Source organism: Tamandua tetradactyla, chromosome 17 (assembly GCF_023851605.1).
Source record: "Tamandua tetradactyla isolate mTamTet1 chromosome 17, mTamTet1.pri, whole genome shotgun sequence".
NCBI lineage: Eukaryota > Metazoa > Chordata > Mammalia > Pilosa > Myrmecophagidae > Tamandua > Tamandua tetradactyla.
In genome coordinates, this window is record NC_135343.1 from 27,224,181 (window position 1) to 27,241,530 (window position 17,350).

The 17,350-nt window shown below is 35.7% G+C and overlaps 1 protein-coding gene across 1 annotated transcript in view; it reads left to right on the forward strand.

Annotated features, from left to right (window-relative positions):
- Window positions 1-17,350, forward strand: part of EML6 (EMAP like 6) — a 300,506-nt gene that overhangs the window by 186,816 nt on the left and 96,340 nt on the right. The window contains exons 9-14 of the mRNA XM_077134236.1: window positions 351-607; window positions 3,859-4,071; window positions 9,222-9,389; window positions 11,311-11,417; window positions 13,779-13,897; window positions 16,274-16,460. Of these exons, the coding sequence (XP_076990351.1) occupies window positions 351-607; window positions 3,859-4,071; window positions 9,222-9,389; window positions 11,311-11,417; window positions 13,779-13,897; window positions 16,274-16,460 (1,051 nt within the window). The remainder of the gene's footprint in view (window positions 1-350; window positions 608-3,858; window positions 4,072-9,221; window positions 9,390-11,310; window positions 11,418-13,778; window positions 13,898-16,273; window positions 16,461-17,350) is intronic.

The window sequence follows — 17,350 nt, forward strand, 5'->3', positions numbered from 1 at the left end:
GAAAACAATTTTACAAATCCCAATTTTTTAACTAAAAATTTTAGGGAAAACTAATGCCTAGTTGAACACTAACTCAAGAATGCATTTAGTTTTAAAGTATCCTTTGTTTTTACTTTAGAAGCCCAAGATATTACTAAAAATGTTTATTTTTAATTTTCCTGAATTGGCTGTAAGTTTTAAATAAAGTCCCTTTATATCTTTCCTCAAAAGATAATCTTTTAATTCCTGTAGGTTTTCTCTGCCTTTCAAAGCTTTTTTTTTTCCCCTGACACAGAGATACTTATCCAAGCTTGGCTTGGGTTTTCTATTTCCAGATTTGCTGCTTATCACTTTGCGTTATATTTTTACAGAGATATGACAGAAGTGGTTCATATCAAAGATCGAAAAGAAGTCATTCATGAAATGAAGTTTTCTCCAGATGGTTCTTACCTCGCAGTGGGATCCAACGATGGCCCAGTGGACGTCTATGCTGTTGCCCAGCGGTATAAGAAAATTGGAGAATGCAGCAAATCCCTTAGCTTCATTACTCATATTGACTGGTCTTTGGATAGTAAATACTTGCAAACTAATGACGGTGCAGGAGAACGACTGTTCTACAAAATGCCTTGTAAGTCATATAGGCAATAGATGCTTATGAGAAACAAAACTTTTGGCCCACATAAAGAAAATGTATGAATATGAATGACCTCAGGACAAGGAATGTTTTCTGAAATAAGACCTCGAAATCACTAACCCTTAAGGAAAAGATTAATATATCGGAACACGTTAAAATAAAAAGTGCTGCTCGGTAGACCATAAATAAAATGAAAAGAGAAGCCATAGACTGGTCATAATTATTTGCAATTGTTATAATAGACATAGAGCTGATATGTAGAATGTATAAAGAATGCCTAGAAATAACTAAAATGCAAAAAAAAAAAAAATAGGAAAATGGGCAAAACCCAAATGACCAACATATGAATGAAGCAACAATCAGGGAAATGAAATGACCACTAAAACGAGAGTGAGATACCATTTTCCACTATTTAGACTGGCGAGAGTTTGCCGATATTAAATGATAAGCAAAGGGGAAATGGGAACTAGGCAGGCTGCTGGTGGGAGAGCCTGCATGTGGCACCGTGCACAAGAATGTTATTGTAGCAGAGTTTCAAAAAGCCAGAAAGAGACCTAGTGTCTGAATGTTTATCCTCATGAGGGTAGTTTAATTAAAGGTGGTATAGCCATGAAATGGAATAATATATAGCACTGAAAATAACTTAAGCTAGAGCTACTGTGCCAACATGGGTAGACTCAAAAATGCTGAGCAAACAAAAGAAAGTTACAGAATGATATGTACAGTGTACGGCCATTTATATAAAGTTTTAGGATGTGAAACCAATTTTATATATTATTAATGAACATATATATATGTAGTAAAAGTGTTTTTTTTTTAATGTGGGAATGAGTCAGGACAATTCACTAATTCGGGTTGTTGGTTACCTCTAAGAAAAGAGGGAGAGAAGTGAGATTGTGGAGGAGTATCCAGTGGATTTTAACTGTATCTGTCCATTTTCTTTAAAATAAAGAAATATTTGGATAAAGACAAAATGTTAAGATTTATTGAAGCTGGGTAGTGTAAATATTTGTTCACTGTAATAGTCTCTTCATTTTTCTGTATGTTTGGAATATTTCATAACTTTTTTAAGTGGGGAAGTTCTACAGTGGTTTATAACCAACTTTCAAGTGGTTCATGACCCATTTAAGTTAATCATTCAAGTTCTTTGCTTTATTGTTTCCTCTTCCTGCCTGCCTTTTACTCATTTTGTTGCTCATTTATACAGCTCTAAAAGACTGAATAAGTGAATTGTGATATGCAAAATAGTCATAGTACTTCTTTTTGTGCCATATACACATATTTCTGCAGCAGGAATCAGGAGTGAATAAAAAGGAATTAGTGGTATAATCTGTGAGTTTCAGCTAGCCTGATAATATTCTCATCATATTATGGATATCAGGAGATAGTTAGCTGCAGTAAGCTGGTTTCTGCCAGAATCCAATGGGAAAAGAACAGTCCATTGAAACTTTGAGTAGCTAGTCCCGGGAGAATTAGAAACTGTCTCTGTGATCAGTAAAAGGATCTCAAGATTTCAGTCCTTATTGATTGTAATGGCTTTAGTCGAGTTTTGTTTTCTTCATAATTGGAAGTGTTTATTATTTTATTATTTGGTGAAATGAGCTCATTAGGATGAAAGACCCACAATTGTTATTTGTGACCCCACTAATAGATTTTATAAGATATTCATTTGACTTATATATACTCATTTAGTAATATTTAGTTTTTAATACTAAAATAAATGTCAGACAAATCGCTCTATATATAGCATGGACAAATATACATTATTATATCTTTGCTTATATTATTAGAACCTTTGATTAGTAAGTTTTTAAAAAACAAGAAGAGAATTTTTACAATGTGAATGTTGACCTCAAGTAATTTTACATTTTGCCTTAAGTTTTTTATTGAGTAGTTCATCTTTACCATAAAATAAATGTAGCATATCATATACGTTTCCATTTTCAAGAGTACTTTCCCCATCAAATTCATCAGTACGCCATTACTAGGTACATAATTATTTATATCTACTCTCTTTGCTTAATATTATTTCATATATATTTTCCACATGTGGAAAATTATGGAACATATGTGTGTCTTTTGCATTAATAAAATAATATCCTGCTCTATGATAATACCCTATTTGCTTTATCATTCTTCTAATACTGGGCATTTGGGCTTATTTCAGGTTTCTATGCTGTTCCAGCTAGTGCAGCTCTAAGTATTTTTGTCCAGGTGGGATTTTCTCTTTTGGATTGCTTCTGTGGGCTGTATTCTCCAAAGTGGAAATACTGGATTAAAACCTATGTTCCCACTATAAACTTTCTGGTTCTGTGGTCATTTCAAAGAATTGAGATGGGGCTGTGTTATGGTAAAGAATTCTCAGGTACCGATGTGTTGATGGGCCAGGAATGTACAAGGGCATCTATTCTCACAGATCCTTTACTTGAAAATATTTATTTGTTCATTTATTTTGAAGGAGAAAGGGTGAGGTAGTACACTTAATGGTCTTGATTTTGAATTTTAAAATTGTGTACAACTAAACATTTTCCCAAACACGTCTTTATTGTTTGTATTGCCTCCTCTGTGTGTTCTCTGTGGCTGTTCCTCACTGACTGCACTTGGGAACATCCCCAGCATAGTTGTTGGGCTCTTTGCCCCAATCAAGGCAGTTTAGTTCATCAAGATTTTGTGATTTTCTTTTCTTGAACTTTTATGTTTAAGTAATACAATCCATTAGTTTTTTCACTAATTCATTGTAACAGAAGTTTTAAAAGTTGCTTTCCAAGCATCTGTGAATTGTTAAAAATATATAGTTCAGAATAAACTTAGTCAAATATATTAGTACATGGCAAAATGTTGGTAACTAAATAGCATAATACATAATTTAATAAAAGTCATTTCATTAATAACATAAAAGTCATTTCATGTAGTAACATAATAACATATGTATCTAAATAATAAAGGTCAAGTAAATATTAGTAATTTGAGATAACACATTTAGTATGATTATTTTCTTTCTATTTTATACCTTATGTCTGAGTTTAGAGTAGGTGCTTTCTTTAAACCATGCTGCAGGGAAAGAAAAAAAACTAGGTAAAAGAAATTAAAATCTATAGTTGCCTTGATTCATGGACGTTTTTAATTTTTTATACAGAAGTTTTAAACTTTTTTTACCTCTATCAGAGAAGAAAAATGAATAAAGTAAGTCAGAGTGCTTTTTCCTTAAGTATAATGGTATATTAATATTTATTGATTCTTTGTAGCTGGGAAGCCTCTAACAAGTAAAGAAGAAATCAAAGGGATTCCCTGGGCCTCCTGGACCTGTGTGAAAGGCCCCGAAGTGAGTGGAATTTGGCCAAAATACATGGACCTCACTGACATCAACTCAGTGGATGCAAATTACAACAGCTCAGTGCTGGTATCTGGTGATGATTTTGGACTGGTTAAGTTGTATAAGTTTCCTTGTCTCAAGAAAGGTAACAACAAAGGAGATGTTTCTTTGAATATTTAATCTAGAATATATGTGCAGTACTATTAAGACTTCTTTCCTTGTTGTGCGTTCCTTCAGACTGTTCATTTTATCATGTATATTCATAATTACTCTTTAAAATTTTTAATATTTGATCTCTTCCACTTTGGACTTTGGATATCCTAAACTATATATGGTTTTAAAAATTTCAGTGTTAATAGAGTTATCACCTACTTTGTGATTCATAAGCCTCATTTCCTGTTTCACATTCAAATAAGCTATATTTATAAAATAAATATTTGTAATTTAAATTATCTACTATTAATATTTTAAAATATTAAAATTTAAAATATTAAAATTATTTTAGGCTTCACAGCTAATTGTGCATATGCATAGAAAAGCAAAGTGAATCCTTTCAGACACAGTTAAGATAAAATCTTGAACATGATTATTCTGGTAATGATAATACAGTTTAGCGCTTGTTGTAGTACTAATTCTGGAATCCAGATTTACATGACTGGTTAAATTTTTTGAGAGAAGTTTGATCCAAAACAACCCTCCCTGTCCCCACACTTTGTTTTTGTTCAGTTTTGTTTTATTGCTGTTAAAATCCTGTTGCTTCAAGTATGTTGCAGCTACAGGCCTTGGAAGGATTTGGCTGATTAACCATGTAATGATCCCAGCCTGTCCTTCCTTTTCAACTTTAGGCAAAGCCCATGTACAGGCTTTTCTGAGACTCTGACTGTGCCTTGAAAAATCTGATCTTAGAAAAGTAATCAGTAGGGACATGCTGCTGCCTGAAAACTCTTTTCACTTGAGCAATTTTTAGATTAAGCAAGGGAAGGGATTGAGAATGTAATCAAAAAGTAATTTTCAGTTAATTGGCAGTTTTGGAGCTGTAACAATTATGGTATAAAATTGAACATAAAATGCATAGCAAACCCACCATCACTTAAATTTGACAAAATGGCCATCAGTTTAAAATGCTTGAGGCACAAAATTACTTCAGTGTGCCAGATTCAAAACTTTTTACTCTCCTTAATGGGTCTTTAGAGTAATAGGGCATATCTTGTTGGATTGAGTAATGTACTTACAGAAGTAAAGTTAGGCAACCTGAAGGTGGCTGGGAGTTCAGAATTCAGAGGAAACATTATTGGAGTCAGAAGCAATACTCTTGATCTCAAGTGTCCAAACTCAAGAATAAAGTTAAGTCAGTAAGAGTTGGTATTGCCTATGTGTCACCAGGCCTTGTAGGGTGGGGACTGGGCCTAGAAGATAGTACTGGAATTATGGACCTTGGGTTTGTTTATGAGAACAGAGGGGTGGTGAGTAATATTGTCTGTCAAAAGGGGACACCCTTCTATGAAAATGAAGCAACTGTGAAGATAGTGGCACAGAGAGGACATCAGAATGAGGGGAAGAGCCAGAGTGACAGTGGCCAAAGTGTCATAAAACTCATCTGAACAATCTTTAAAACTATCTGTGACCTCAGAGCAAATCGACTTGTGCTACTTTTCATGATGCCTGGTTTATGAATCCTGCAATTTTCCTCAGAGATATTCAGACTTGCTCTTATAACCTTTTTTGTGCCCAAACTAGGCAAATTTATTAAACAAGGTGAGACTTGTTGATGGGAACAATAACAGTTGGTAGACCTTGTCTCTGTATAACCCCCAGCATGCCAGTGATACATATTCTTCCCAATTTTGTGCCTATAAATAGCCAAATGTGAGCAGAGCTGATGACCATGAGCCACTGCAGAGAATGAGAAAACATTGTAATTATCCATTGTGATTAAAAAATCCATAACCAAGTTATGATTATATATGTGTTGAATTCTTTGGCACAGGGATTAGACATAAATGTTATACAGTTAATAAAAACAACTACAATTGGTATTAAATTTTCATAGGAAAACCAATTTGCATTTCATTTTGACAGTTTTCAAATCTTAAAATAATTAGGGTCGATACTGACTGCTTCCCCCGGTGCCACTTAGACTGCATCCCATTTGACCCTCACCCCACAGACAGTCCCATGAGGTAAAATCCAAAGCCTGCTCACTGACTTTGGTCACACCTTAATCCCCTGGTATCCATTCTCACTTCAAGGGGAGACTCAAAGGTGAGGATCTGCATGTTTAACCCGTGTGCTCCCAACTCATGAATCCTTTCCAGACACACATGCACACAAGGGCCTTGAGCAACTACCTCCCATGAGACATGACCTGGATGTTGAAAGACTTGAGTTGCAGAGCCCTAGACCTTGGAGGGGAAAGCATTGGCCTTCGATGTAGTATTTATTGCAGTGCAAAAGCAGAAAGACTTGTGTAGCTAGAGTGTAATGAATGAGCTGGAGAGTTGTGTACGTGAGACTGGAGAGGGGATGGAGACTGTGGCATAAATGGGTGTGTAAGCCATTGCTAGATATCTGGGTCTTATTCTCAGTGCAATGGAAAACTATTGAGAGTTTTAAATAGGGGAAGGTGGGGTATTACAATGACCATTTTATAATTTTAAAAGAATACTTTGTTGCTGTGAGGGATGAGGAATGGGTTATGGAAGATGAAGCTTCAAATAGAAAGATTATTGCAAGAGTCCAGATGAGAGATATGTGTCTTGAACCAAGGTGATAAGAACAGACTTGAAGAGAGGTGGTTGGGTTCAAGAAACAGTTTCAAAGTGTGAGGGAGTACAGATGCATTAGATGTAGAAATAGAGGGAAAGAGAAGAATGAAGGATAACTCCTAAATTTTTATCTTGAGCAATAGTGTGGATGGTGATGCCATCCATTTATAGGGGTGGGGAAATAAGAAAAGAAAAGGCTTTTCTATCTGAGTGTGTGTTTTATGAGGGTAAGTAGAGCAGGGAGAAGGGAAACTCCTTGATTTGTACCTCTCAGACATCCAAGAGGACATGGCACATGGGTTGTCAGGGCTCCAGGAGTTCAGGGCTGCCCATGAACATTTGACAATCATTAGCATAATTACCTCATTTAAAGCCAATAGAGAAGAGATGAGGCCTGCAGCTTGAGCTCTCCTTGTGGTCCAGAGGACAAAGAGAAGTCTTGTGAAGTTGCTTCAGTATCCCAAGGAGAGCCTTGGTAGTAACTGATGGGGCCTTCATTTATTGAATTTGTGCTTGAATAAAACAAGTACAAATCACTGCCCTGTTGGAGCTTTTGTTCTGGGGGAGGAGCAGTCAATAAACAAGAAAAGATAATCATGTTGGACGCTGACGTGTGCTTTGGTGAAAAATGAAGGGGAGTAGGATTACTGGGGTGGAGCAGCTAAAAGTTGCTGTTTTAAATAGGGTGGTCAAAGAAGGGCTCACTGATATTTCATCTGCCTAGAACCCCGAAGGAGGTGAGGGACCTAAACATTCAGTTATCCAAATAAAGGATATTCCAGGTAGAGGGAACAACAGGTGTAAAGGCCTGAGGCAGAAGAATGCCTGAAATGCTTGAGGAAAGGCAAAGAGGCCAGTTTACCTGGAGCAGAGTGAAGGAGAGTAAGGGCAGGAGAAAAGATCATAGATATAGGCTTCAATATTAATTACTCTAATGTTTTTTCAGCTTCTAATTCTAGCCTGCCGAAGATGGGTTAGTTATCTATTGCTGCATAGCAGATATCCCCAAATATTTACTAGTTACAGATTCTGAGAGTCATAGATTCAGGAGCAGTTTAGCTGAGTGGTTCTAGCACAAGGTCTTTCATGAGATTGCAGTCAAGATGTCAGTTAGTCATCTAAAATTTAGATTGAGAACCAGAGATTCACTTTCAAGATGGCTCCCTCATATGGCTCTTGGCAGGTCTCAGTTCTCCTCCCTGTTAGGCTGCTTGAGTGTACTTACAACATGGTGGATCAGAGAGAGAGGAAGGAAGAACCTACAATGCTTTTTATGACTTACTCTTGGATGCCACACACCTTTCTTTTACCATATTCAGTTTGTTTTAATTCACATCAAAGAATTTGTGGAGATATTTTTAAACTACTACAGAGAGACAAATGAAATACCTCTGAGGAGGATGTAAAGGTTGAGGGCAGCAAAGGATATCCCCAAACCATAAAATCTGTAGAAGTATGTAGATAAATGTCCTACTCCCCAGTTACTGAATTATTATCATCCAGTATTTCTAACTGAATTTAGATGGAATCAGCTTGACCTTATTACCACAATTGATTTAGCTAAGTCTTTGAAATAGGCGAGGTTGCTTTCTGAGACCCTTAACCTTTCTCTTTCTTTCCTCCTTTATGGCAGAATCCCCTTAATGTTTTCAAAGGCCCTGACACAGTAGGGCCTTTCTGTGGTCACAGCGCACTCTCAGGAAAGAGATACATAATAGTCATTTTCACCTCGTGTTAATTGAAATCATTACCTCTCTAGGTATTTGAATTTTAAACATATACTAGTTGAACAGATGCCTCCAACCCCTGCCACCCCCATTGAAGAGAATTCATTTAAAGAAACTGTAACATGTATTTGCCTTTGAAGGGGGAATGGAGTGCTTTGCTGGTCCCCCTTAATCTCTCATAGACCTTGGAGTCCTAGGCCCCCATGAGATGGCCCTAGATTGTTACTATGACTTCCTGTACTCTGCTATGTACTGAGCATATGCTGGGGCAATTTGACCACAAATATAATTTCAAATAGCTTTTACTTTTGCATTCATTCCCTGAGGTGGTGATTACTGAATAAAGCAATCACTTTAAGAGAGAGCGAGACAAAAATTCATCCTCCCAATTTTACCTCTAGGTGACCATAAAAAAATTTCTTGACTTTTTTTCCACAGAATTTTGTTTCCCTGTTGTAAAAGACTGCCTGTTTTGTCTTGTATTTAAATATGAGTGTGTAAGATGTTCATTTTATAGCATTTATTTTCAGAAACAGTGAAGCAGTAGGTGTTATGTGAAATGGGTTCAGATGTGGCTTTAACCACAGTGCTTAGATTTTAGGACCAATTTTTTAGCTTACTCCAAACTGGAATAATTAAGGTACTTTTGGAATGCTTGCCTTATTTACTGTGTTTACTGTGATATGTAAGACTGAAAATTGCTTTCTAATACGAAGACTTTATTTCTCAACGTGAATAGAAATGAAATAGAATGAATGCTATTTTTGGTATAACTAATTTTCTCCTCACTATTATCTTTTCAGGAGCCAAATTTAGAAAATATGTGGGCCATTCTGCACATGTCACAAATGTCCGCTGGTCCCATGACTTTCAGTGGGTATTAAGCACAGGAGGGGCTGACCACTCGGTTTTCCAGTGGAGATTTATTCCAGAAGGGGTCACTGATGGCATACTAGAAACTGCACCCCAAGGTAAAACCAATAATAATTTTTTAGCATCCGTTTATTTTTCAATAAAAATTTCAAATAATGCTTTAGCATCTCTTCTGGAGGTAAAAAATTAAAACAGTTTTGAAAAATTCATTTGTATAAAAGGATCATGTTTTAGTGTCTTAGCTGCTAAAACAAATATCATATAATGTGGCTCAAGAACAGGAATTTATTGGCTGCATTTCAGAGGCTAGAAGGCATGCTTCCTCCTGGGGTCTGTATCTTCTCACTGGCCAATAATTAAGACCCATCCTGATTCAGCTGGGTCACACCTCACCTAAAGTAACCTCATCCAAAGGTCTTATTTATAATGGGTTCACATCCACAAGAATGACTTGAAATTAAGAACATGTTTTTCTGGAGGCACAAAACTCCAAGCCACTGCACACAGTGGGGAGGGGGGTGGTCAGGGATAGGATGGGTAGGGCAGGTGGAGGGGGAAGGAATTTTTTTAAAAAGAAAAGAAAAACCTTTTGGGTCAGTTGGATAATGTCCTTCAAAAGGATTTGGTTTACTACAACCTCCAGATGGATCCCTGGACCAGATAAATCCTGAAACCTAGAGGGTCCAGTCTCTCCAGATCATCAAATAGTTCCATCTCCCTACTCCATATTATTGACAGACCCGTCCAACATAAAAAAGTTAGAATGACCATAGCCCAAACACCCCTAAAGAGAGGGATGGAAAGATCAAAGGTAATGTTGGAGTTATACAGAGAAGAGAGGATTTAACAAATGAATATGATTACTGAATCATTAAGTTGATATCTCTTTTAGTCTCCAATATCTTAGAGCAGCTAGAAATAAAAACCTAAAATTATGGAATTGTAACCCAAGTCAAACTCTGAAATATGTTCTACAACTAATTGTGATGCTGTGCTTTGAAATTTATTGCTTTTTTGTATATATATTGTTTTTCATAAAAAAGAAAAAATAAGTCGATTGTGACAATAAAAAATATTTATTCCTTCTAGCCTCCTATATTCTGGAGCAGATAGAAGGAAAAATCTGAGAGGATCGTATGGTAAACTTTGGAATCTGGTCCTATAACTACTTGCTGAAGAGCGCTTTGAAAACTATTGCTTTTTTCTTTCTTTGTTTTGTATATATGTTATACAATAAAAAAGTTAAAAAAAAAAAAAGGATTTGGTTTATACCAAATGCAAATTGAAGGTATAACCTAAATGAAGAATTATCCTTTGAAGATATCCTGAAAGTATGCGTTTCAGCTTCCTTAGGACAACTGCAAGGAACAGTGAGTCTGATGGTCAGGCTGCCCCATGACAGGGTAACCTTTGGAATGGAAGTTGCTCCAGAATGGAGTTTGAAAAATGGTCCACAATTGGGACCATGTTCTAGTACAATAGATGTATCATGTTTGTATGTACATTTATTGTGGTGTCTGCAGGAATGATCAAGTGATAAGATGAAAAACTATATGAGTAAATGTTTTCAATGGGGCAGTTTCTGCAGAGATTTTGACCATAGCAATTACTGGCATTCGGTAAGGCTAAAGAGGATCTTTACTGCAGTAAATAATTGGATTTCCTTTTGTCCCAACCTTCTGTTTGGTAAAACTTGTGCTTATTACATTTTTCAAAGTGAAGTTTAAAACCTAGGGGTCTTTTAACTAATCAAAATGTAGAACTGAGTCCAGTCGAATGAAGGAAATTGCCCTTGTCTATTAATGTACTGAATAGGGTTGAGAGTGGGCTGAACGTAACGAAAAGTTGAAAGAAAAATAAGAAGATGTTTTAAGGATAAGTATTAAATGAAAAATACAATGTAGTTTATTTTTTAATTTATTCTGATAACATAGAAAGAACAAATATTTTAAATAATGTTTTTACTGAAATGCTATTGTCAGAATTTTTGCTTATTTCTTATGGATTGTGTTTCTGCAGAAGGTGGCACTGATTCCTACAGTGAAGAATCTGATTCAGATTTGTCCGATGTGCCAGAGTTGGATTCTGATATTGAGCAAGAAACTCAAATAAATTATGATCGCCAGGTCAGTAGGGGGGGAACAATACAAATGGCTCATAACCTACAACCCTAGGTATCTTGTTAAATTTAGACATTACACTAAAAATGGCAGCTGCTCAGACAAAAGAATGTTAATTCAAAAATAAGGAAAATTGCCTTTGTTCTTACCTTTAAATATGGGTTAAAAATGAGGCATTTTCCTGATTAAATCATTAAACTTTTGAAATTGAAGGTAGTAGCAGGGTTTCAAAACTAAACCTGTGACATTTGGGGAATTTTCTACCTCACTAGCACCTATAACTTCTAAACTTTTTTGCACTAATTTTTTGCAAGTAAACTATATAACTTTACATTTTCTTAGCAGATCATTAAAGCATATGTTTTGTTGTTGTTGTTGTTTGGATTTTTTTTTACAGGTCAGATAGCCTGAGAGGCATGGTAGTTTGCATGTGAGCAGTTACCTGGTTTCTCTCTTAACGATGCAGTGTGTGTTATGGGCAAATATGTCCAAATTGGATTCAACTTTTTAAAAAGCAGATGTTTCATTTTAGCTCTAAATAGTGAGTGTGAGAGAGAAAGCAATCCTTCAGAGGAATTGACACATACTGCCTAATTATTACGATAACCACAGTGGTTCTGTTTTCTTTCTTGTCATTTAACATTGGTATGTGGAGCAGATTTTGTAATGGACAGTGAGTGAATAGTATCTCAAAATTCAAAATATCAGCTGTCAGTGTTGCCCAGGCAAACGTACCTTGTAAGCCTGTGGCAGCTGCTATGCATTGCGTGTATCTACGGGCCAGTACCCTGACTGATACACTCTCCATCCAGCCCACAGTAACTATGAGAGGTTAAGTACCTTGCCCACATCCAAACAGCCTGCAGGTCTGGATTTCTCTTCTAAGCGCATGCCCTATGCATTGCTTGGCTTTGCCTCTATATAAAAGTACTGAATTTACAGCTTTTCAGATGATTACGTTTTTTTCAGCCCATAATGATTACTCATTGATTCAGAATTTAGAAAATGGTTTTAATATGAAAGCAATCACACTGATTATTTGAGTCAACTTTGTGGTTAAATTAGCTTGATTGTTGATGCAATATACTATGCAATAAAACTACTGAAGATAATAAATTGAAAGAAAATTACTGACTTGTAAATATCATTTATATACTGACCTAATTATTTTATACTCCTTTTATCAAGGAGAAATAAAATTTAAGCAAAACAAACATAAAATTTAGGGGGGAGAAAAGCAAGTGTCTTTAATTGAAAAGCTTTTATCTAGTAAAATCGTATAATAAAGGAATTTATGTATTCTCCATGTTGACTTAATTTTCAAAGCTTTCATGTTTATTGTCTGATTTACAGTCATAGTATTCCTGAGTTATTCTTGAGTAGGGATTGTGACCCTTTATAGGTACTCATTCTCAGATGGAAATATGAAGTCCCCAGAGGCTGTGAGACTTACTCAAATAACAGTAAAATTGTCAAGGCTAGAATTCAGTACTCTAAAGTAAATAACTGAAGAGCATCATGAATTCAGATGAGTGATTATCTTCAGATTTTAAAAACTGAGTTCATTGCATCTGTAATAGACAAAATTGTGATGAGATATCTGAATCCTTTTTGTTTTTTTAAGATTTGGTCAAATTCTGAACAAGGACTTTAGTATAATAATGCTTCATAACTTTTTTTAGGAGTATAGTTTGATCAAATAAATACTTTTTTTTTTCATGAAGATGAGATTTTTTTATTGTTTTTCAGTGTGTTAAATGGACATCTGATAGTAGGGCATCTGATATATGGTAAACAACAGGTTGATTCTTTATATATGTTTAAACTGTAGGAGATGCCTTCTCAGTCAACATATTCTAAATTCTAGGTTAAACCAAGTTTCCCCTAAGATATCTGAGGCCATTAAAGGAAGATAATGCAAAAGAACTATTCAAGAAAAAAATCACCATCATTCATGAGGTCTGCATTTTGGAAATGTCAGAATCATCCAGAGATTTTTTTTTTGCCGTAAATTATAGCAAAATATATTATTTACACTTTTGTTGATAATCTGAATAATTTTCTTACTTGCCAGCAAGTTAATGTCATGTTTTCCAGATTTAAATTACCTAAGAAACATAATAGCAAATTTTAAAAAAAGAACACTTTTTAAAATCCCAGTGGTTTAAAAGATGTTGTACATTAATTTTGTTCATTAAAGAAAATACAATTGGGAGTTTGTTCATTAAAAAAAAATAAAATTCAATCCCATGCCTTATGTTCTCGAAAACATTGTATTGAAGCAATCAAAGATTTGCTGAGAATGCCAAGATATTGATGTATTTGAAATCTGAAGAAGGGAGTCCAATGTTTCTGTTGTTCTTCCAGGTTTACAAAGAAGATCTACCTCAGCTAAAGCAACAAAGTAAAGAAAAAAACCAGGCAGTGCCCTTCCTCAAACGAGAAAAGGCTCCCGAGGACAGCTTGAAACTCCAGTTTATACACGGGTGGGTGGCCTGCCCCAGGACCCCGCGCAGCTTCCTCTGACTGAGCCTCTTCCATGGGCTAAGGTGGTCCCCTCCTCTCGGTACTCACTCTTCAGGCTGGCTCTTCTCTCCCCTATGTAGTCAACATTTTAATTATGGTTTAATTATGGTTCTCCTTCGAACTTTCTCAGTTGATGTTCCTCTGGCCTTCACACTGCAATTGTCTCTAGATTTTTCATACTTCATGTACTTCCCTGATATATAGCTAACACTGCTCATTGCCTTGCTACTTCACTCCATTCTCATCACCATCTCTCCTCATCTATCCCCCCAAGCACTTGCTCTGTTTTTCTAGCTCCACCCTAGGACAGTGCTTTCTTCAATCATCTTTGTTCATTTATGTCATAAATACTTTGGAATTTTGTAAGATTATATACACACCAGCATATTTTAGCATCTAAAATTTTTCATCATAAGTTTGAATTGTTGCAAAATACATAATATGTGGTGTATGTTAAATACTCACATCAGTGATTTTAATGAATGCAGTAGAACTTAAATTCCATAGAGATTTGATTCCCTCTATCATCCATTTAAAAAATACATAGGACATTTTACATAGGACTTTCACATAGGGCATTTAAATCATTCAGCCTTGAACTAGTATTTCCATTCTACTTCTCCCACAGAATTTTACTCTAATGTAATATATACATATATATATATTTTTTTTTTGCTGTAAAGTCTTTTATTGATCACCCTACCATATCTTCTGCAAGTAGAAATATTTTAAAATTCACATTAAATTTTACTTCTTGTGGCTGTCTAACCTTTTACTTTCCAATACTGTAACTACTAGACATACAAATGTGGTTAATCCAAATTAAAATATGCTATTAGTATAAAACGCATGCCAAATTATTAAGACTTTCATATTCTTGAAAAAAAATAATATAAAAATCTCATTAAATGTTTTCCATTGATTACTTTTGAAATGAACATATTTTAAATCTATGGGGTTAAACTGTTTTTAAAATAAGTTGTATCTATTTCTCTAATGTGGTATTAGAAAATTTTTAATTACCTATGTGGTTTGCATTGTATTTGTAGATGGAATCTTTGTTACAATTATTATTAGCACACAACTGATGAAAGCAATACAAATATGTTACAAATTTGGATAAACAGTTATTAACCATAGAAATTTTTTCTTGGAAATTCTCTTAATAAGGTAGAATTTTTTTCAATTATATTACCATTGCTAGAATGTGGCAGTTTAGCATTGGGTCTATTCCATTTTCCATATTTTTATAGATGTAAGCACTGAGAAAGATTATTCCTGAAATTAGTGAAAATGGAATCAGTTTTGTCATAGCAATATTATTCAGTTCTTTAAACTCCTTCTGAGTTATAGGCCAAAAGAAAACACTTTTCGATTCTGATTTATCACCAAAAAAATAGCTTAATAATCTATTAGCTGACAATTCAATTTCCAATTTTGTTAAAGGCAAAGAATTGAAAATCACCTGACTTGCAAAGGAATTCTTACCCAATCATCACTCACTCACTTTCAACATCTGCAACAGAATTGTCCCTCTGTTTTGAACCTGGAAGGTTTTAGAACGCCGGACAGTACACCATTGTAACATTCCAGGCAGAGAGGCATGCCCTCCTAAAGTGGGAGGAAGTGATGGTGAAAAGGGCAGTGGGAAAGGAAAACCAGTGCCGCATAACAGAAATGTTCTCAGACTGAGCTAAAAAAAAAAATACATTTTGCTTTTAGAGGTTTTAGGTTTACAGAAAAATTACAGAGAAAGTGCCGAGTTCCCTATAATCTGCCTGATATAGAGCTTCCCCTATTATTAGCATCTTGTGTTGAATGTTTGCTACAATTGTTGAATCTATATCAATACTTTGTTAGTGACTAGAGGCCCTAATTCACTCTAGGGTCCTTCTGTGATACATGCAAAATATCACAATTCCACCATTCCATGTCAAGCAGAATCATTTCGTTGCTCTATAATGCCTTGTACTTCACCTGCATGTCCTTGCCCTGAATCCCAGGTGACTCCCAATACCTTCACTGTCTCTAGTTTTCCTTTCCCAGATTGTCATTTAATCGGAACCATACCCAGACTGATCATTTTTAAGAAGGGGCACATGTAGTAGCTGAGGGTTTGAAAACAGTTTCTGTTAAAATTATCAGTATTATGTGCCCCTTGGAAAGTCATCACATGCCCACAGAGGTCCTCTTAGTCCAGTTTGAATATCCTTATCCCAGGTGACGGTGGAGACCCTGGGTTCCACTTGTGCACCTCCATCAGCACAATAGCTTTGTTCGCGCTTTCCTCATCCTCCCTTTATTCAGCTGCTGTGTGTCATGGACTTGTGCTTCAGTTATAGAGGCTATGACTGTAGAAACAATCTGTTCTACACACAAGCTGGAGAAGTGGTCTACCACATTGCTGCGGTCGCTGTCGTGTACAACAGGCAGCACCACTCCCAGAGGCTGTACCTGGGGCACGATGATGACATTCTTAGCCTGACCATCCATCCAGTAAAGGATTACGTGGCCACTGGGCAGGTATGTCTCTCTACCCTACGGGGACCATGTGGCCTCCGGGCAGATGTGTATCTCTCTTGGCATAGCCAAAGAGAAAGCAGAGCATTTGATGCTGAATCCAGTTACCTATTGGAAATTAAAGGAGTGCTCTGTAGAAATAAAGGTAAGGCAGGAAGCTGAAAATTCAGGGAATACTGGATCATTTCATGATGATGGGAGAATCAACCAGTGCATTCTGGCGCTGAGGGTAAACGTCTGAGGAATTCTCGTCTTGAAGTGGTGAGATCAATAAGTGGGACCAGCTAAAATTAAAATAATGCAAGTCTTTATATATTTTCCAAATCACTGTAAAACCAGTGTTTTATAAGCCTAGGTACTCGGTAAAAGTTTATTGAATGAACCATTTTTTAATAGTGTAATATCTGGTGTATAATTATTTTTGTGAAACTTAAAGCCATGTCAGTTTTGGCTAATTTATTATTTTATATTTTAGCCTTGTAAAAAAACTGAATTTTATCTGAACTCTTTTAGGAATGCCTAGACTTTGGAGTCAGTCTATAATTGAAAAACTATCCAATATACATTAGAAATCCTCTGTTCAGTCATTTTGGGGTGGGGAGAAAAGAGGGATAATGTCCACTTTAGAAAACAAAGAATCTGTTAAACTCAGGTTTGTTTTCTTGCTGGTAAAACAACTGTGTTTTCAATTTTATACTGTTTTCCTCCAGTTTGTTCCATTTTCCATGAACTTTTAACTGCATATAATGCTTCAACTGATACTCAATATCTGTGAGGCAGATTCAAAGAAAAACTCTCAGCATGAGAGTCAAAAGTTAACATGGCACTTGTCATACAGGTGGTAGAAGCCCATGAATGGGGTTTAAAAACTGGGGTATGTGGGCTCACTGGAT